The following is a 19852-nucleotide window of genomic DNA, read 5'->3' on the forward strand; positions in this document are numbered from 1 at the left end:
CCCCAAAGCTGGTCTCTGTGCCACCGGGAAGAAAGGTTCCCGCGGCTCCCCGGCTCCGAGCCCTCTGTCCCCAGACAGCGATGACGCCGCTGCCACTCCTTCTGCCCTACTTGTGCCTGGAGCTCAAGAGACATCGGGGAGAGGGGGCCTTAGTGAGCAGTGCTGCGCCGGACACTGTGCCTGTGTCTCATGCCTCTAAGGGAGGCTTCTCGGGGCGGCCACACGCTCCCCTGTGAGCGGCTCCAGGCCGGCTGGTGGGGCCCGGGGTGGGGGGCAGCCTGGTGGGGGGCAGAGTGCGGAGATGGAGGCAGAGACGGTGAATAGCAGGCAGGCCTGCCTTGGACAGTGTGGGGGGAAGGGTCTACAGGAGGGGATGTGAGCTGAGGGAGATGGCAGAGGAGAGGTGTGCAGGGAGCGGGCAATAGACACCCCAGGCAGGGGTAACGGCGTGTGCAAAGGCACAGAGGCAGGAGCAGGTGGGCGTGGAGACTCACAGTGCCGCGGCCCCTGGGGACCCCAGGCCCCTTCGCCTGGGATGGGGTGGCCAGGGTGTGACCCCCCCCCCGTCCTGCCCACCCTGTGCACAGGCGACTACTTCGGGATCCTGAAGGAGACCAGAGTGACCACGTTCCCATTCAGCGTCCTGGACAACCCCATGTACTGGGGCAGCACAGCCAACTACCTGGGCTGGGCCATCATGTAAGTCCCGGGCTCCCTCTGTGCCTCCTGGGCGATGGGTCAGCTCTCGTGCCACCGTGGAGCCCAGGGCACTGGTCAGGGTCCCCTTCCTAGAACAGGGGTCGGTAAACTCCCTATTACAAGAGTGGGAGGTCCCCGGGCTGCAGGCAGGTGAAGGAATGGCCGTGGCTGGGGGCCCCACTGCCTTGTTCATGGACACTGAAATTAGAATTTCACGTAATTTTCACGAGTCACAAAATATTCTTTTGATTTTTTTAAACAATTAAAATTGTAAAAGCTTTTCTTGGCCCGGGGCCTGCAGGCTGCTGACTCGGTGCTGGAACGTTTGGGCTGGGAGGCTCCCCGCCCACGGCCAGGCTGCAGGGATCCGCGCCCTGCGGATGAGGCCCCGAGCCGACCTCCGTCTGCGTCGCCGGCTGTGGATGCCAGCAAGCGGCCCGCCGTCAAAGAGGCTGGCACAGGGCATCACGCCGCTCGCCCCCCAGAGCAGCTCCCATTCGTCCATTTTCTGGATGAGGACTTCTTCCATAGAAAGTTGTTTTTGTAGAAAGTGTTCTGCTTGAAAACCACTTACCTAGAAGGTTACCAGTGCTCCCAGAGACCAGAAGGGCGACAGGACCCAAAGGAATGAATCAATGGTGGAAGGCCTGGAGCGAGCGAGACGTCCCCTCCCAGCCCCACCTTCGGGGGTGGCCCGGGATCCAATCACTGGGCTTTGAGTGACGAGGAGCAGAGGGGCATGTGTGAGTCTGCGGGACACCCCCCAACCCCAGTCCCACTTCAGGCCAGGCAGCCCCTGCCCACCTGCCTTCAGCCTGGCCCCTTTCACCTGGACTCAGGCAGTGGGATCCAGTGGGGCAGGCTTCACATCCCTGACTTACCCACTCCCCAGAGCATCTCCCACATGAGACTGGCAGGGTGAACCCCATGCAGGTCCCCCTGCAGCCTGCCCTGCTAGCACACCCAATGTTCCCTCCCACTTGGGTCTTTCCAAACCCAACTGGAGATGTCCCCTCCTCCAGGAAGTCCTCCCTGACCACATGCCCCCAACACACACACACACACTCATGTCCTTTCTCTGTGCTCAGACGGGGCCTCCAAGGGCAGAGCCACACAGTGGGTCCTCTCTGTGCCCCAGCAGTGCCTGGCACCCAGAAGTGAGAGGTCGCTGCCTCCTCAGGGCTGTCAGGCCAGGCTCTCAGGAACACGTGAGGGATCCTAGGGGGGCCAGGCTCCCACAGACCCCTCAGGAGGACAGCAGCCATGCGGTGATGAGGAGGGGGCCTCGGCTGTGCTGGGGATGGAGCCCTCTGTCTAAGAGCTCATTAGAGACAAGCCATTACCCGGGGCGCCAGACGCTGACCCAGCAGGGCTGCCCCAGGCCTTCCGCAGCCCATCTGTGCCCGACCTGCGGCCCCACGGGTGGGCCTTCCGGGTACCCAAGCAACCAGGTGTGTGGGAGCCCCAGAAGGCCCAGAGCAGCAAGATTCTGGGGGCACCAGGAACTGGGCCTTCTCTCTCTGGACCTGTCAGCCTGAGTGAGATGCGCCCTCCCCAGTATGCACAGCCAGGTCCCTGGGACCAACCCCACCTGCCCTAGGCTCGGGACCAGGCCTGGGCTCTGGCATGTGGGTCACTGTGGACCTCAGTTTCCTCATCTGCAGTGTGGGATGATCATCTCCACATAGGTTGTTAGGTGCGACAGGTCTTGGAAGGTGGGAAACTTCACGTGGACGGAACGGAGAAGGGCCCATGTCGGGGCTGACCAGGCACCGGCTGCCCCGACCCTCGCCTCCGTAGAGCCTAGTTAACTTGGCTTCCCAGGCAGGGGCCGTCAGCCTTAGGGATACAGTGGCCACAGAGCCCTGGCCCTGAGGTCCCCTGGGGGGTCCAGCCTGCCCCTCCCTAGCACCTGGGCTGCCTGGCTGTGCGGGGGAAGCCCTGCCCACTCAGGAAACAGCACCAGGGCCAGTGAGCAGAGCCTCAGGAGGGCAGATCTCATTTCAGCCCCAAAGCATCTGTGGCCTTGGCATCTCCACGTGGCAGTGCCGAGGGCCAAGCGGCCCAGTCCGCCTCTCAAGCTTGATTTGAATGGAGCCCATGGAACGGGAGTTGGCGGTTTCGTAGGGGACACTTACCTTCACTGTTGCCGGAGCCCCCAGATGGACAGCGGGAGGGGAGTTGGCAGGGCAGAGGGTCCCCAAAGGGTATTCGTGTGTCTTCGAGCCCCTGTGCCTCGGGGCCCCTGGCCTGGGGCTCACGTTCCCCTGCAGCCTCGTGGGTCATTTGCTATTGTTGTTATTACTAGGTCCTGGGCTCCACCAGCCAGCTCACCCACCTCTCTCCTCCCCGACTGTCTATGCAGGGGCTCAGCCCCCACAGCAGTCACCAGGAGAGAGCCCGTGAAGGGGCCCAAGGGACGCTCCGCCTGGCTTTGGCGGCCCTGGACCCATTTCTAGAAAACAGCCTGAGAACATCACCTCTGGTGGGCAAGGAGAGCGTTTTTTGCCCCGGGACAGCCTCCTGTGCAGAAGACACGCTGACCACTCAAGTGATTTGGGGAGGCCAGCCATTCCGTCCTCCCCACATCACTGTTCTGAGCTCCTGACTGGGGCTGGAGGCCTGTGGACAAGGAGCCAGACCTGGACGGGCAGTGGCGAGCTAGTCCCCGGGTCAGGGCCTGGACCGTGGAACCCCGGTCCGAGAGAAGGCTGGACCCGGGCCTGCCCCTGACCCGCGTTTCCCTGCAGGCACGCCAGCCCCGCCGGCCTGCTGCTGACCACGGTGGTGGCGCTCACCTACACGGTCGCCATCCTGTACGAGGAGTGAGTAGGCGCCGTCTCGGGCCAGGGCTGCCGTGTACCGTCCGCGTCACCTGCACCAGCCCTGCCTCTCCAAGGCCTTTCCTGGGGCCTGGGCAGCTGGCCACGCCGAGTCACCGTCAGGGTGGCAGACGAGCAGCTGAGAGTGGGCACAGGGTGGCCCGGGTGCCGGGCAGGTGGTGCTGGACCCTCCTGCTCCCACACGGACCCCTCACCCTGTCCACGCCGGGTGGGGGGCCTGGGTGGCAGCGTCAACCTCGACGCCAGCTGAGTGAGCCTCTCTCCCACCCCCGCAGGCCCTTCACCGCTGAGATTTACCGGCAGAAAGCCTCCCAGGCCCACAAGAGGAGCTGACGGACCGCGGCCACTCCGTGGGGGTCCCCACCTCGGGCTTGCCCCGAGCACACGCCCCTCGAGGGGAGGGGGAGAGCGGTGCCTGGCCTGGGCCGTCCAGTGCCTTGGAAACGTGGCTTGGGGGCCTGGAAGGTGCCGTGTGGCCCCAGAGCCCCCTGCCACCCACCACATCCTGACCAATAAAGGCACCTGACCCCAGCCCCTCCTTGGTCTCTGTCTGTCCAGGCCAGGGAGGGGCAGGCTGGGGTCTGGGAGGGGGTCCGTGAGCCAGGAGCGGCGCCGCCATCCACGCCGAATGGGGGGGACTGCCCAGGCCTTTGGGCCTCCTGTGCCACCAGCCTCACCCCACTTCTGCCCCTTGGGGGGGGCCAGCGGGACCGGCCCTGCCTCGGCTTCCTGGGTCGGAAGCACTGGGCCCTCCCCCATCCCCCTGCTGAACCTGGTGTCTCTGGGTACTGACATTTCTCTCCTAATCCCTCGTGGACCTCGTGTGGCCACAAGGAGCAGCTGTGGGCCAGCCGGGGCCGGTTGCCGGGCCTGACCACAGAGCCACAGGGACGGGGCAGGACCCGCATTTGGGCCCGGCCTCCCTTGCACAGCCCCCAGCCCTCCAAGGGCACAGAACTCGCCTTTCCTCCCTTCAGGATGGCAGACGGGTGTACTCTGTGTGCGCCTGGCCCTGAGACTTGCGTTCTCACCTGTGAAGTGGCTGCCACAGCCGTGCCCGCCCTGGGCACCGGAGCTGCTGGGCCCCCACCCCGCCATGGAGCGCCTCAAGGGTGCCCTTGGGTGTCTGGGCTCCAGAGGTCTCCGGGCTCGAGGGGCCACAGGGGCTCGAGGCACAGAGGCTGATCTTACCCAACGCCTCTGCTCACATACCTCCAGGGACAGGAAGCTCACCCCTCCGCGGGCACCGCTGCACACACATCCTCCCTAGCCTTCAAGGACATGCTGGCCCCCATGGCCTAAGCCCTCCCTCTGTCAGGGCAAGACCAAGCACCTCCGGGCCTCTGACCCGCGGGTCACGCCGCCGTGAGGGGTGGGCCCGGAGTGGGGAGGGTCAGCTGTGATGGGAGCAGCCCGCAGCTGAGGAGGGAACTGCCGAGGGAGCGAGGTCAGGGGGGAAACCCAGCTCCGTTCAGCCCTGCCCTCTTCGTCAGGTGTGGCTGTGGGCCGGGGTGACACAGGACCCTCTGGGCGAGGAGCTGCTGGGGGTGGGCTCGAGCGGCAGGCTGGCGCTCAGCACAGCATCCATCCACACGCCCCCTGACGGGGCCTGCCCGGCACTCCTCAACACGGCTTTCAAGAACCTTCTAAACCACTCTGTGCCAGCAGACCAGGCTGTGGTGGACACTTCCTGCCTTGGGGTCCAGCTGTCCGACCCCAGCCCACCCCCAACGTTTGGGTTCCCCATTCCACTCTGAGCTGGAAAATCGCTTCATTGCAAGGAAATGATACAGGCAGGCGCTCAAGCATAGGAAGAGAGATCACTGGTAACATCGTAAACCTGGACAACCTAGAACTAATGCAATGGTGGGAGGGAGGGGGCACACTTTGGGGAAAGAACGACAGGTGTGCTCAGGGCCTAATGAACTTGGCTGACCTGGGAGAACAAGTCTTAGAACCCGGCATCTGTGGGTGGGGATGGGCCCAGGTGCCAGGAATCGAAGGTTGAGAACCCAGGCTGGGCTCAGTACCCACCACTGTCACCAGCTGGAAGGGGCCGGACCTGGGGTCGGGGGAGGGAGGCTCTGACCCTAGGCTGGGTCCTGGCCCACTGACCACCCCAGGGAGAGCTGTGTTCAAACCTTGGACCCTGCAGTTACTAGCTGTGGGCCCTGGGCAAGTCACTTCCCTTGCCTCAGTTTCTCTACCTGTAAAATGGAGAGAGTAATAGTTCCCACCCCTCACGGGTGCCACGAGGAAGGACTTAAGAACAATGCCTGGCATGGAATACGTGGAATAAACACTCTCCTGGTCCCCCTGCAGAGGGTGTGAGATTCTGCTGGAATCCTCGTCATAGAGGGCTGGCCGAGAAGCCCATGAGAGTCTAGAGGCCCTGTGTAAACAGCTAGGGGTGCGGGCTGGCACCCCAGCATTGCCCACCGCTCCGACCTGCGTGGATTCGTGGATGGGTGGGTGGCAACAGCTAACAGCCCTGGCTTTCTCCCAAATCAGAGTGCCTCGCCTGTCACCACGGGGAGCGATGGCTTTTCCATGAGCTCCAGGCCAGAGCTGGCCAGCTCCGGCAGCCTCTTCCCCAGCCTTTCGGCAGCAGCCCACTCCTGGTTACTGATCTACCTGCTGCCCCCGCCCCCCGGCTTGTCCTGCAGCCTCATGGGTCATTTGCTATTGTTGTTATTACTAGGTCCTGCCCCTACACTGTTCGCAAGTTCTCAGCCAGTCAGAGCCAGACCGCCATCTTCCAGAGGAGGAACCCGAGGTCCAGAGAAGGCCGGAGACTGCTGTGATGCCCACACAGCATTCAGGCTCACTCTGGCTTCGAGACCAGCTCCCTCAACCATAAAAATGGGAATGTTGGCCCACGGGACTCCAGAGGCACAAAATGCTATGGGGAGGGGAGGGGACATTGCCCTCAGACTAAGGGCAAACCTCTGGTCCTTCCAGTCTCCGACAAGAAGATGACGGGACAGCCTCTGGCTGAAAACCCCTGCCAGGATCCAGCGGATCTTTGGTTGGGAGAAAGGAGCTGAGCCTGCAGTAGAACGCGGGGTCGGGACGCTCTGGCTGCGCTGACTCCAGCCCTGAGCGTGGCGCTCACGGCTCCCCGTTCCGGCGGCGGGGCCTCTGCTGCACTCTGGCGGCCGGAGCGCGAGGCGCCCACCTCGCGCTGGCACGGCCGCCCGGGAGCAAAACCCGCCTGGGACGCGAAGGGGCCTACGCTGGGCCAGTTCGCAGAGCTGGCGAGAAGATGGGCGGAGCCCGGACGCGGTGCCTAGCACCAGGCAAGCACATGCCATCACGCTGCCCAGTGTCGTTATTCTCTGGCGAAGCTGCGTCCCAAAGAAAGTGAGTGTGTGCGCGTGTGAGTGCTGCGGTGGCAGGGGAGTGGGGGGTTCTTTGCCCTAGGCCAGAGGCACAGCCGGGACTGTGTCCCCGAAGCCCTTAGGGCCGCTGAGCCCCGCGCAGCGGAGAAGCGAAGGGTCCGCGCGCCCGTAGCCGCAGGCAGACCCTGTACCGTTTCCTTCCCGAGCCCCGCGGGCGGGAACGGGCAGCGGCCCGCGGAGGTGGAGGGAGCGCGCGGTGGGGCCCCGCGAGCGTGCGCACCGTGACGCGCAGAGGCTGGGCGGGCGCGGGGCGGGGCGGCCACGCGGGCTGCATATAAGGGCAGTCGCCGGACGCTGAGAGGCAGAGGTTTCGTCCCGAGCTCGAGCCGCGCCGCTCTGCCCCGTTCCCCCAGCCACAGTCGACTCGTCTCGCGGCCCCGCGCCCGCCCCCGCGGTCCCTCTGCTCAATGAAATTGGCCGCGATGATCAAGAAGATGTGCCAGAGCGACTCGGAACTGAGTATCCCGGCCAAGAACTGCTACCGCATGGTGGTCCTTGGCTCGTCCAAGGTGGGCAAGACGGCCATCGTGTCGCGCTTCCTCACTGGCCGCTTCGAGGACGCCTACACGCCCACCATCGAGGACTTCCACCGCAAGTTTTACTGCATCCGCGGCGAGACCTACCAGCTCGACATCCTCGACACGTCCGGCAACCACCCCTTCCCCGCCATGCGGCGCCTCTCCATCCTCACTGGTGAGCCGGGACGGCCGGGCAGCGGGCAGGGGAGGGAGCGCGCCGCCGCAGTGCCGGGGACCCCTCGTCCCCGGACGCCTGGGCTGGAGGCGCGGCCGCGGAGAGTTCGGCGCGACCCTCGCGGCGGCCGGAGCCCCGGCGTCGGGAGGCCCCGAAGTCAGCCCGCTTAAGTTGTCCCCTGGCGGCTGCCCTCACCCTCTCCTTTTCTGCTCCCCGTAGGAGACGTGTTCATCCTGGTGTTCAGCCTGGACAACCGCGACTCCTTCGAGGAGGTGCAGAGGCTCAAGCGGCAGATCCTCGACACCAAATCTTGCCTCAAGAACAAAACCAAGGAGAACGTGGACGTGCCCCTGGTCATCTGTGGCAACAAAGGGGACCGGGACTTCTACCGCGAGGTGGAGCAGCGCGAGATCGAGCAGCTGGTGGGCGCCGACCCCCAGCGCTGCGCCTACTTCGAGATCTCGGCCAAGAGGAACAGCCGCCTGGACCAGATGTTCCACGCGCTCTTCGCCATGGCCAACCTGCCGCGCGAGATGAGCCCGGACCTGCACCGCCGGGTATCGGCGCAGCACTGCGAGGCGCTGCACAAGAAGGCGCTGCGGGGCAAGAGGCTGCGGCGAGCGGGCGGCGACCAGGACGACGCCTTCGGCATCTTGGCGCCCTGGGCGCGCAGGCCAAGCGTGCACAGCGATCTCATGTACATCCGCGAGAAGGCCAGCGGCGGCGGCCAGACCAAGGACAAGGAACGCTGCGTTATCAGCTAGGAACTCCCGCCCCGCGCGGACGCAGAGCCTCAGAAGACCCTCTTGTCCAAGAGTCAAGTGTCCGGGCCGTGCGTCCCGAGCCGCGTGCGCGCGAGCGCGGACGGGCGTCTTCCTTCCCAGCACTCCAGCCTGTTCACTGGGGAGACTCAAAGAAACCGAGAAGGGACCATTATCTGCTCCGGAAGGAAAGAGAGCTAGCTGAGCCCGGGCTTCCCCCACGTCCGATCCCCCGTAGGCGCCCGCTAGCCCCACCCGCCCAGCAGAGGTTGAATTTGCCTTGTTTCTCACAAAGACCTAAGAATGGGGGTGGGAATGGGAGTTAATCAGCCACCACTGGGCTTTCAGAAATGGGTCCTGCCAGCTGGAGGGCCAGGACAAAACGGGGCATTATCTGTGATTGGGGGTTGCCATGACAGCTGGCCTGAAACTGAGGGCGGGGTCCGGTCTAGGGAGTGCCTTGTTTACATGTGTGTGCAACTGCACAAAGCAAAACAGAGAACTTGCACTTTATGGTAGTTCTGGTGTCACCACCTGACGTGAACAAAACCTTACCTTTGAAGTTAGTCTTGTTACTGGTTTTTTAATGTAAAATAAAATAACTTAAAATGGAAAACCATGCTTCCTCTGCTTTTAGAAATAGGGGGAAGGGGGAAGGGTGAGAAGGGAGAGGCGGGTTTCTACTTCTGTGGAATTAGACTCCCCTTCCCCAGAGCTGGAAAATAATCCTGGCTTTCTGAACACAGCTCCAGCCCTCCTGGGAGAAAAGGCTCCACAAAAGCTCCAGCTGACTGGATGCCTTTCCGTTTGGGGAGCCACTCCTCAGAACGCCAGGACAAAAACAAAGCACTTCAGGGTCCTTCCTAGAGATGCACCTTTCCAGCTGTTTATCTGCCTAGGTTGCCCACTAGCCCAGCCCCAAGGGCCTCCGGGACCGGCCGGCGCCGTCCTATACTCAGCACAGGCCCAGGGCAACAAAGCGTCACCAAACCTGGAACCCGCAGACGGTTCAAGGGGTCCCTCGGGCCCTCTTCTGTGCAGGACCCTCATCCTGAGTCGGCTTCAGGCTCTGCCACGTAGCCACCTGGATCCAGTCACAATGAGCGGTCCCTGCCCCTCCGGCTCCAGGAAGCGCTCGCCACCCACGTGGGGTCCAGCACCCCCTCTCCCAGCAGTTGAGGGCACCCAGTCCCAACTCGGGACCCAGCTCTCTCCGCCACTAGTAACTGTGCACGCCTGGGGCAAGTGACGCCTGCCAAGCCCCAAATTCTCCGCCCGTGAAATAGAGAGCAGATGCCTCTGCTTGGGGTTGCTGTGAGGGCCACGGGCGACGTCTTACATGGTGCCCACCAACAGGCATCCAAGTGAGGTGTCAATGCTGTCCCGGGGAGGGCTTTCAACCGTTCTGGGGGACTGCCCCCCACCAGGGCCCAACCCACCTCTGAGAGGAGGAATGGCAGCCCCGGGGGCCCCCGGGCCAGCTGCACCCTGGGGATGGATGCCACTCCCGGGAGGGTCAGCCCATGTTCACGTTGGTCTAGCTGATGTGGCCATGTGTGCTGGGGGCTGGCGCGGGGGCACAGAGTGGAGGTGCCCACAGTTCCTTCTGTCTCCTCCGAGCAAAGCAGAGGTTTTCCTCTCCACTATCCAAAGGGGAGGTCCTACTGTGAATTTCTCAGTACAAACCCAAGACGTCCTGACAACAGAGCACAAGTTCTTTTAATCACACGCTTGAAAAGTGCCACAAGTCACAACTCTGGAGCACAGGAGAGGCCCAGGAGGAGCCCGTGTCCGCCGCAGCCTTCCGGGAGAGCCTGGCCGCCTGGTGTTTCTGAGCTTCGTGTCCCACAGTATTTGGTCGGAGCCTTAAAACCGGCCCACACACTACTCTGAAACGTCAAGAAAATAACTGATTCAGTTGATAACAGCCCCATGGTAGAGCTGGACTAACAGGTGACACCCACTTAAATTCAGAGCCTGCGCCTCTGGGCAAGGCCGCTGAAACCTGACACCCCCCTGCACGCCTGACATGGACAGAACCCCTGCTCAAAACATCTTCAACCTACATTCCTGCCAACTGGCAGGCAGCTGTTAAGCCCCCGACTCGGTCAGCACAGGTTATGAGCCCGTTTGTCCCGCATCCTTCAGAGGCGAAGGAAAGAGATGCTCTTACCTCAGTCTGGTCACACTAACACAACGTCCGTCTAGGTGAAACAAAGGTGTTTATAAGCATCTACGAACCAGGCCTTGGCCGCACGACTGCCAGGTGAGTTCTCCCCACCCCGAGGGGCTCTGAGCGGAAAGCACATCATGGCCGCCTGTTTGCGCGCAGTGAGGCCAGAGGGGAAGCCGCGCTAAACCAGGAACAGGACTCTGAGAAGCTGGAAGGGGTCTGTTCACCTGGAGACCACGTGGCCTGAGGCGGTCTGGCCATTCTTGGGCATGAAGTGGCTAAACGAGCTGCCTGAAGGTGACAAGGGACAGAGGAGCAAGAGCCTCTGCCACCCACCCACACGTAGGAGGCAGAAACCTGGAGGCGGGGCTGCCGGCAGGGCCCTGGGTGGGCAGCCCACGGATGGTGACACCCACCCCTCAAACACAGAAGGAAACAAATATTCCAGAGCAAAAAGCCACCCTCAAGTCTTTAGGAACCGTGCCGTTCTCCCAAGGCCTTTTTCTATCCTAAACCCTCGCCATGTGAGTGCAGGCCTAACTGTCCAGTGGACTCCACGCACCCTGCTGCTCACTCAACACTGGCTACCTGGATACCCACCACCTGGGCCGGGAGCGGAGGGGAGGGGCAGAGGGCAGCCGCCTCCCTTCCCCGGGATCTGCCAGCCCAGCCTGAAGGCCGTGCCGCGGCCCCGCCCCTCCGGCCTCAGGAGCCCTCCTCCATCCAGCGGCACGCACACAGTCATTATGCATCTGGACCGTGGGGACAGTACACAAGGACGCCCAGGGAGGCCAGCACGCACACCGCTCCGCAGTCAGGGCCACGTTCAGCTAAGCAGGCAGTACCAGAGACCCCCTTCCCAGGGCTGGAAGACAGGAGGCCCGTGCCCGCCTCGTCCCGGAGGCCAGCTCATCTACTCCTTGGGGATCTCGAACATGCACAGGCTCTTGTACTTCTGCAGGAGCTCGTTCTTGGTCCGGACCTGCTCGCGGAGGCGGTGCAGCTGCTGCTGCTGCCGCTCGGGGCTCAGGTGGATGCCAGGCATGGCGCCGACCACCTTGCGCATCTCCTGGAACTTGGTCCTGAGGGCGTTCAGGTCCTGCTGGACATCAGGGCTGTCCTTGTCCATGCTGCGGAGGCAGAGGGCAGGTGTTAGCACCATCAGCCCAGACAGCTCCATCCTCGCATCCCCACGTCAGAACGCCTGTCGCCTGTGTCCCCGGCTGGGCTGGGCTGGGCTGGGCTGTGCGCCCGGGGGACGGGGCGGGTTCTTGCCTGTGCAGCCGTAGTGCAGGCGGCACCCCAGCCCCCAGCAGGTGCCCGCCGGACGCTGAGCCCTCCCGCAGAGCTGCTTCCCCAGCCCGGGCCATGGGCGCTGCACACACTGAGGCAACATTTGCTGAAAGAGTGGACGCCTGGCAAATAAGTTCCTAAGTGTCTGCTGAATGAATGAAAAACTCTTACCAATGTCATGTAACAAACGGCAAGTAACACTTGCTGAAATACCACATTTCTAATTTGAGACATTCCAGGCCAATCAGGAGACTATCAACGAGCAAAAGATAATTTTAGCTGATGTTCAGATGCTTGAACCTGTTTACATCCTAATTTCCACAGAGCTATTCATAAATTTTAAACTAGTTACAAGCTACTGGAAAATTTTCAGCAGGTACCCGTCCTCTCCCACCACACTCGTGTAAATTCCTCGCCTTCCGGTCACGCTCATTTTAAAGGCAGGATCGTACTCTTCACCTCACAGCTATTATTAGCTGCCCAGAGATCCATGCTCCCTGTCATGACTAAATTAAAAGCAAACAACAAGAAAACCTTCACCTACGATCAAAGAAACGGCCTGTCAGTTGCTCCTATAAATTTTTTAAAAGTTAGTAGATGGATGGATGAGCTTTTGAAAACAAGGCAGTTGAGACTAGAATCTAAAAGCTGATTCACAGGCTGTTTTCAAAGTCACCCACTGAGTAGCGTGAGAGGGGAAAACTGTCAATGATCGTTTATTTTTTTTAATAAACGTTCATCCCTGATGGGAAATTTCAACCCAGATGGTGCCAGTTCATGTTTCTTATTAATCATTTCTCTGCTTACGCAGACAGAATATCCATCTTTCCTGGCGATCCGCCGGTTACAGCTCATTCCTGACAAATGAGATGCACCAGGCCTGCTCACTATTTATCAATAGCTTGAACTTGGAAGCAAGATTTGGAGAAGCAATAGTTTATTCTAGGGAATGAATGGCCAACCAAACATTTCCTCTTGCCATCTGAGGCCCTCAATTTGCACACACCATCAGTGGTACACCTTACCCCAGCTTCGAGGGAGCACCTTATATTCTAATTCTTTTATGTCTCAGCTCAGATCTACAACCCTGGACAGACACCACTTGGGCTTCTGAAATCATTCCACTTGGATGGCATATGTGCTAACACATCGTTACGAATTTAAGTCCCAAGGGAGTTTTGAAATTAAAATATAGTTTTAAGAAAACTGATTTACATCACACAAGTCTCAAAGGACAAGGTAAAAACAAACAAAAATATATAAAATAAAAATTAGGTAAATAACAGGGTCCCACTGTATAATACAGAGAACTATATCCAGTATCCTATGATAAACCATAATGGAAAAGAATATTAAAAAAATGTACATATATGTGTAACTGAATCACTGCTGTACAGCAGAAATCAACACAACATTGTAAATCAACTAGACTTCAATAAAAAATGCAAAAAAAAAAAAAAGGGTGGGGAGGAAATTAGGAGCTATTTATAAAGCCCACCCGGAGGGAAGCTGAGCTGGGAGGCGGCTGCGCAAGCTTCTCAGGCTGCCTGAGGCGGAGGCAGCGGGACCCTGACTCCAGCCGAGAGAAGAGATGGCCTGGGTACCAGAGAGCAAGCGGGAGCTCCAGGGGGCCCGCCTCTGTGGCCAGTGCTGGTCGGCACCTGACTCAGAAGGAAACAAAGGAGACCAGGCCGGGTGGAGAAGCACAAAATCCACAAACCAGGGCAAGGTGAGGGCGCTCAGGACACCACCGCGTGGCTCGAGTGGCGGGCCACTTCCTGCCGGTCCTCTGGGCAGGCCCGGGTGATGCGTGGCGGCGCCCGGTGGGAGACACGGGCTCGGGCACACCACACAGTTCTAGCGGGTAAGCCTAAGAACGATGCTTCACTTGCAGGCGCAAACTGGCGTCAGCTGGGCAGGTGTGTCCACTGGTGACTCAGAAGCAGAAGGAACCACCAGGTCACTGAAGTCACGTCCTCCCAAATCCGAGAGGCATTTCTTTGATCTCTTGGTGGCATCCGACTCGGGAAAGAAATGGGAAACTATTTCTTCCTCCTCAAAACCGCCGACCCCCTCGGCCCCATGTCCCCACACCCCCAATGTCCTCCTCGCCGACCGGCCCTGGGACCAGTCTTCTCCCCACACTAACGTCAGTGGCTGGCATCTTTCTAAAATAGTAGGGCCTTTAAGTTACGACAGTTACAGGGCTTGAGGGAAAAGAATGTTTAATGACAGACAACCAAGGCTTACAAAAGGGAAGTCCCTCTAATCCCTTGTCCCAGGTAAGCTCTGTTAACACGTGGTGCGTATTGTTTAATTTCTCTTCAAGATAGTCAGTAGCACACAAACACACACATACTTTTCAGTTTGTTTTGACAAATGTGGCCACACTCCACACATGGTTCTGATTCTCGCTTTCTTCATGTAGAATGCACCTTGGGTGTCTGTCCATGCTAAGATGTACACGATTATACGGCTAGATGACTTGCCTGTTGATAGGTATGCGCGTGTTTGCAACTGATCGCCTGCAATCCAAACGGCGATGACATCCCACACCTATACCCCTGTGTGCCGTGTGCCCCACCGCCCCCCGCCCCCCGCCCCCCGCCCCCCGCCAGCACAGCCACTCCACCTGCCACCCCCCTCAGGGCACCCCTGCACCTCTTCCCACTATTCCTGTGGACCCAGTCCTTTCCCCCTTCTAAAACCCTCTGTCCCATCTAGCTCTACAAAACCCAGGCCTGAGCTCAAAAACTTCAGATGGCTCCTCGGCTCCCAGGCAAGTTCACACTTGTTTGTGTGCGTGTGTGTGTACGCACAACCTCAGGACCACCCACAAACAGTCTCCGACCTCCTGGGCTCCGTGCTCTCCTCCCAAAAGAGAATTCCTTCAAACAGCCTACCAACAATCCCTATCTGGGCACTTGGCCTTTTCACTCGGATTCAGCAAAGAAGAAGACAAGGAAGGGCAGAGCTGCTGCAGGTGAGTCGTGGGGTCACCTCCTGGCCATCAGGACCCAAGGCCAGGCTGCGGCTGGCGGGTTGCTGGGCGGACTGGAACCGGCACATGTGTGGGAAGAGGCCCTGCGGGCTTGGGGTCCTGCTGACCGGCCTCGATGACCCCTGGGCCAGCTCCAGCCTCGCGTCCCAAGTGAAGGTGAAGGCCGACCCAGCGTGAGGCCCCCCAACCCTCCTCTGCCACGTCCAACACGCCCGGGGGGACCTGCAAAGGTTTAAGTACCCGTGGTGACGGGTAATTCCACTAAGTGAGACCAGCCTGACAACGACGACTCCCTCCCTACATTGGATTTATGCTCCAGCTCCACCAAACCAACCGTGGACCCCCCACGGGTCAGGGATGTTTCTCGGCAGCCTGTCCTACCCCGCCCACCTCCCCTCCCTTTCATACTTCTAGACATGCAGCTGGCATCTCCCCCAACAAGCCTTCTGACCCTTCCAGGCTCCACGAGGCCTCCTCCCCCTCACTGCCCTGACCCTCAGTAGCCTAGCAGCTCAAACAAATGCCGAGACACAGTGTTTAAATCAGGTCCCAGCCTTTCCTCAGGCTCACAGCACCTCCCTTCTCTCTGTGCGCACTGGATTTCCACTCTGCTGCTCAGTCCCGTCCTTTTTACTTGGGGTTTTCTTTCTTTTTTTTTTTTTTTTTGCGGTACGCGGGCCTCTCACTGTTGTGGCCTCTCCCGTTGCGGAGCACAGGCTCCGGACACGCAGGCTCAGCGGCCACGGCTCACGGGACCAGCCGCTCCGCGGCATGTGGGATCCTCCCGGACCGGGGCACGAACCTGCGTCCCCTGCATCGGCAGGCGGACTCTCAACCACTGCGCCACCAGGGAAGCCCCTACTTGGGGTTTTCTTCTCATGCTTAGTGGCTTTGGCTGTCCAACCACATATTTAAGATTTAAGAGTAAACACTATTTGGGTTACATGTATAATACACTGCTTCCACCATGCTGAGTGAAGGAAGAAAAAGATGTAACCTTACAATAAGGAAAATGCTGATTATTACAATTTGGATCAGATGGGGAGGGGGAAGCTGAAGGCAACAGAAAATATAACTGTTTTATATCCCTTAGTAAAAAAATGGGGTATAAATAAATACTGAAGAATATTAAAAACCCAAACAGTGAAACACTAAAAGGCTGAGTGGAAACTCTTGAGTATGAGTGATGATCTACTTTCTTACAATGAACTAAGTTCAATGTCTCTGGGGTTGTGTGTCGGGATCGGACACCCGGGAGAGTCTGTTTTCTTTGGCTGCCAGTCTAGAAGCCGGGGGTGGGGGTGGTGAAGGCGGGGGCTGGGTCTCAACACCCAGTCTGTGGACTTGCTCTCAGCCCTCTCCTCAGGACGGCTCCCTTCCCTCAGGTCCTGCAGTGCGCCTGGTGTCCCCCAGTCCAGACACTCTCCAGCTGACTCTTTCCTAAAAACAACCTTGGGAAAGTGTGCGCCTTTACTTGTCTGCTGAGGTGGAAGGGTCGTCACTGTGTGCTTGCATCGGGGAGCGGACTGAGGGGGTCCATGTCCAAACGGCCTTTCAGGTAATCCTCCTGCTCTAAGTCCCCCTTCACCAGGGGTCCCTGGCAGTGCCATCTCCTGGGATTTGGAGGGGGCCACAGCCAAAGGCAGCTGCTCCGGGCTGCTCCTGGCACTGGGAGGTGGACTGGCCCTTGGCCATCGCTTTGTGGCAATCATCTCCTCTCCCGTCCTCTTCGGTTTTATGCTTTAAAACCAGTCTTCACTGTGCTTTCAGAGGGAACAAACACATGTGGCCAACCCGCCACCTTTCACAGGAGGATGCTCTTGAGACTCCTCACAACAACCGTACGACTTAAGTATCACTAGTCCCCGTTCACAAGAGAAAAAGAGGCTCAGAGCAGCTGTTTCGCCAAGGTCAGTACATCATAAAGCTATCATTTGAACCCACCATTTGAAGTTCATTATTATTATTATTCACATATTAGAGATAAAAAAATTAAGGTCTAGAAAGGCTACGTATTTACTAAGATCACAAGGCAAGCAAGCGTCAGCGGGCAGACCCGAATTCAAGGCTATCTGACTTCAAAGCCCATGTTCTCTCTCATGTACGTTACTTCTCGATCTCTGAGTCCAGCCCAACCCAACTGCTCTATCAGTGTGCAAGAATATACACCATGTATTTTCATTTTTCCATATTTTCCCTAAAACCAGAATAAGTATATTTGGGTTGATCTGGATAACGCTTTTATAATCAAGCACTGCCCTGGGATTGCAGGGTCTGCATTTGCGTTTGTGTTTGCTATGTCACTGCAGCCTAGAAGTGCTACTTGATGATCACAGGCTCATGAGGACAGACCGGTCTGCCTTACTCGATAAACAGTATGTTCGCACCAAGTGAAGCCAGATGAAGTCAAGGTCTACTGTGAGAACAAATGCTTTGCAGCTGTTTAAAAAGCGGTGGAGGGACTTCCCTGATGACGCAGTGGTTAATAATCCGCCTGCCAATGCAGGGAACACGGGTTCAATCCCTGGTCCAGGAAGATCCCACATGCCGCGGAGCAACTAGGCCCATGCGCCACAACTACTGAGCCTGCGTGCCACAACTACTGAAGCCTGCGTGCCTAGAAGCCCGTGCTCTGCAACGAGAAGCCACTGCAATAAGAAGCCTACGCACCACAACGAAGAGTGGCCCCCGCTCACAGCAACTAGAGAAAGCCCGTGTGCAGCAACGAAGACCCAACCCAACCAAAAAATAAAAAAAGCAAAACCCAGCTGGGGGCTTCCCTGGTGGCGCAGTGGTTGAGAGTCCACCTGTCGATGCAGGGGACGCGGGTTCGTGCCCCAGTCCGGGAAGATCCCACATGCCTCGAAGCGGCTGGGCCCGTGAGCCATGGCCGCTGAGCCTGCGCGTCCGGAGCCTGTGCTCCACAACGGGAGAGGCCACAACAGTGAGAGGCCAGCGTACCACAAAAACAAACAAACAAACAAACAAGCTGGGCCAGTAACAATATTTTCATGTTGTGAGTAGCAATTCCATTTCAGCAAAACATCCAGGACCACAACTGATGTTCACCTGAATGTTACTGTAAAAGTAACTTTGTTGTAATTTACTTTGTTTTGGTTTTTAATGGCTGAATAAAAATTTTAAGCCCAGGGGTTTACACTTTGTTTATCATAAATAACGGTAAAAAAATAATTTGGGCAAATGTGGGGATTGGGAAGATTTTGTGTGTGTGTGTGTGTGTGTGTGTGTGTGTGTGTGTGTGTGTGTTTCTTCTAAGGGTCAGTTTGAAAAGTTAGGTAACCTGAAGACTGGCCAAAAGGAGACAGCCACCCCGTGACACCATGTTAGGGCACCGTAAGCGCTGGCAGACGGCCAGCACCCGTTTCCTGTAATGTTCCCATCATCACCCCTATAATCTCTTTGCATTATGGGTTATTCTCTCTCACGACGTTTTCCCTTCTAACTGGTTACCAACGTGGGGGTGAAAAGTCTGCCCTTTCACCTGTACACCCCACAGCACTTAGCAGTGTGCCACACACGTAATATGATACACATCTGTTGGATCTGTTGGGAAAGACGCCGAAGTGAGTACTATATCCCTAATGACAGGTGAGAAAACAGGCTCAGAGAAGCCTGACTGGCTTCAGGCCACCAGGCTGCACACGAGTGGTCTGACCGTAGCGGGGCCTGCCAGCACGGGGCCTGGCAACCCCCAGGGCCAGAGTCTGCTGAACTCTTGGGACGACGGGGGGTGGTCTCGGCGAGGCCGCTCCCCTCCGGGTCGGCCTCCTCCTTTGTACCGCGGGGCGCCCCCGGAGCTCGGAAACGTGACTGGCAGCGGGGGTCTTGCGGGCTGACCCCCCTCGAGCCTTACCATTTGATGATGTTGTGAACCAGTGGGAGGAAGGAGCAGTTCTCCTCCGCCTTCACGCCGGCCGGTGACGGAGGCCTCGGCGGCGGTTGCGGCTGTGGCGCGGAGACCGGCGGCGGCGGCTGCGGAGGCGGCAGCGGCTTCGTCTCGGGCAGCGGCGGCTCTGCGGGTGGCTGCAGCGCATCCTCGGCCTGCCGGCCGACAGACACCCCCACAGAAGCCATGGCGCCCGGGACCCACGGAGCCGGTTAACGGGGCCGGCGGCCGAGCGCGCCGGAAGTGTCTCGGACTCTGTACGTCACCACTGTGCGCCGCGGGGGCGGGACCTGGAGGGAGGCTGTGAGATCGCGCGCCAGGGCGCGGGGCGGGGACCAGGGCGTGGGGCGGGGCCAGGGCGCGGGGCGGGGCCAGGGCCGTCGTTACTAGGCAACAGGCGGCTGGAGGGTCCGGGTTGGCCTGGATTTGGCTGTGCCTGAGACAGCTAAAATTTTCAATAGTCAGAAATAGGCGTACTTCAGGAATAACATCTTATTTCTATTCACGTTACAAAGAGGGTCCAAAAGCAACCAGTACAAGAAGACTTGAGATAAATAAGGCCTCGCGAAGAGGGGACAGCACCTGCCGGGCACCTGCAGGTGTCAGACCCTGGGCCCGCGAGCGTGGAGAATCCGAGGGGAAGGGCCCAGGGTTCCCACCTGCGCAGAAGCCTACAGGGGAGAGGCCCTGAGCCCGCCCTAAGGACGCAGAGACAAAGAAATTGCGAGGGCCTAATAACTGAACACTTAATTATTATCATAATTATATTATCACTTATCATCTTCTGGATGACACACGCTGTGCTAACTGTGGGGGTGGGGGTGGGAGGCTGTCTCAACTTCAACACGAGTGGGGATTGCCGAAGGGTATTAGTGCCAGGAATAAACATCGTATCCGAGGGGGAGGTCAACGTCAGGTATTCTCCGTACCTGTGGGCCAACTCCTTAATCCCCTGGGTGTCAGTGTGCTCACCTCTAAAATCTTCTTGAGTTCAGGGTCATGACAGAGCTAAACTACTCTCCAACTTCAGACACGTGGCTGATCTCTGAAGGTGTCCTTGGCATGAGCTCTCACTCCCTGC

At 58.9% G+C, this 19852-nt stretch overlaps 3 protein-coding genes across 13 annotated transcripts in view; 2 read left to right on the forward strand and 1 right to left on the reverse strand.

Moving 5' to 3' along the window:
• The window catches only part of PEMT (phosphatidylethanolamine N-methyltransferase), a 47773-nt gene extending 43497 nt beyond the window's left edge, over positions 1-4276 (forward strand). For all 10 annotated transcript variants that reach the window (XM_082859954.1, XM_082859955.1, XM_082859948.1 and 7 more), the window contains exons 5-7: positions 588-699; positions 3450-3524; positions 3818-4276. In XM_082859954.1, the coding sequence (XP_082716080.1) occupies positions 588-699; positions 3450-3524; positions 3818-3875 (245 nt within the window). In that variant the 3' untranslated portion in view covers positions 3876-4276. The remainder of the gene's footprint in view (positions 1-587; positions 700-3449; positions 3525-3817) is intronic.
• A 2319-nt stretch (positions 4277-6595) lies between these two features.
• RASD1 (ras related dexamethasone induced 1) lies at positions 6596-8510 on the forward strand. Its single transcript, XM_082860013.1, has 3 exons — positions 6596-6905; positions 7297-7636; positions 7856-8510. The coding sequence occupies exons 2-3, from the start codon at positions 7351-7353 to the stop codon at positions 8398-8400; spliced, it is 831 nt and encodes a 276-aa protein (XP_082716139.1). The 5' UTR covers positions 6596-6905; positions 7297-7350; the 3' UTR covers positions 8401-8510.
• A 1609-nt stretch (positions 8511-10119) lies between these two features.
• MED9 (mediator complex subunit 9) lies at positions 10120-18965 on the reverse strand. Of its 2 annotated transcripts, XR_014326945.1 has the most exons (3): positions 18739-18965; positions 11171-11700; positions 10120-10286 (listed from the first exon to the last, which is right to left on the reverse strand). XR_014326945.1 is itself a non-coding variant. In XM_082860592.1 (2 exons), the coding sequence occupies exons 1-2, from the start codon at positions 18957-18959 to the stop codon at positions 11484-11486; spliced, it is 438 nt and encodes a 145-aa protein (XP_082716718.1). In that variant the 5' UTR covers positions 18960-18965; the 3' UTR covers positions 10120-11483. The 2 variants fall into 2 exon arrangements, 1 of the variants encoding a protein (XP_082716718.1); XM_082860592.1 differs by having other exon boundaries at positions 10120-11700.
• Positions 18966-19852: the final 887 nt, after the last annotated feature.

This window comes from Leucopleurus acutus (genome assembly GCF_964270905.1).
Source record: "Leucopleurus acutus genome assembly, chromosome: 19".
Lineage (NCBI taxonomy): Eukaryota > Metazoa > Chordata > Mammalia > Artiodactyla > Delphinidae > Leucopleurus > Leucopleurus acutus.

Bases quoted from the DNA above. Each gene is read 5' to 3' on its own strand.
- RASD1 (XM_082860013.1), top strand. From the start codon at position 7,351: ATGAAATTGGCCGCGATGATCAAGAAGATGTGCCAGAGCGACTCGGAA. The intron at 7,637-7,855 runs GTGAGCCGGGAC...TGCTCCCCGTAG, and splicing joins GCGCCTCTCCATCCTCACTG to GAGACGTGTTCATCCTGGTG.
- MED9 (XM_082860592.1), bottom strand. From the start codon at position 18,959: ATGGCTTCTGTGGGGGTGTCTGTCGGCCGGCAGGCCGAGGATGCGCTG. The intron at 11,701-18,738 runs GTAAGGCTCGAG...CTGCCTCCGCAG, and splicing joins GTTCACAACATCATCAAATG to CATGGACAAGGACAGCCCTG.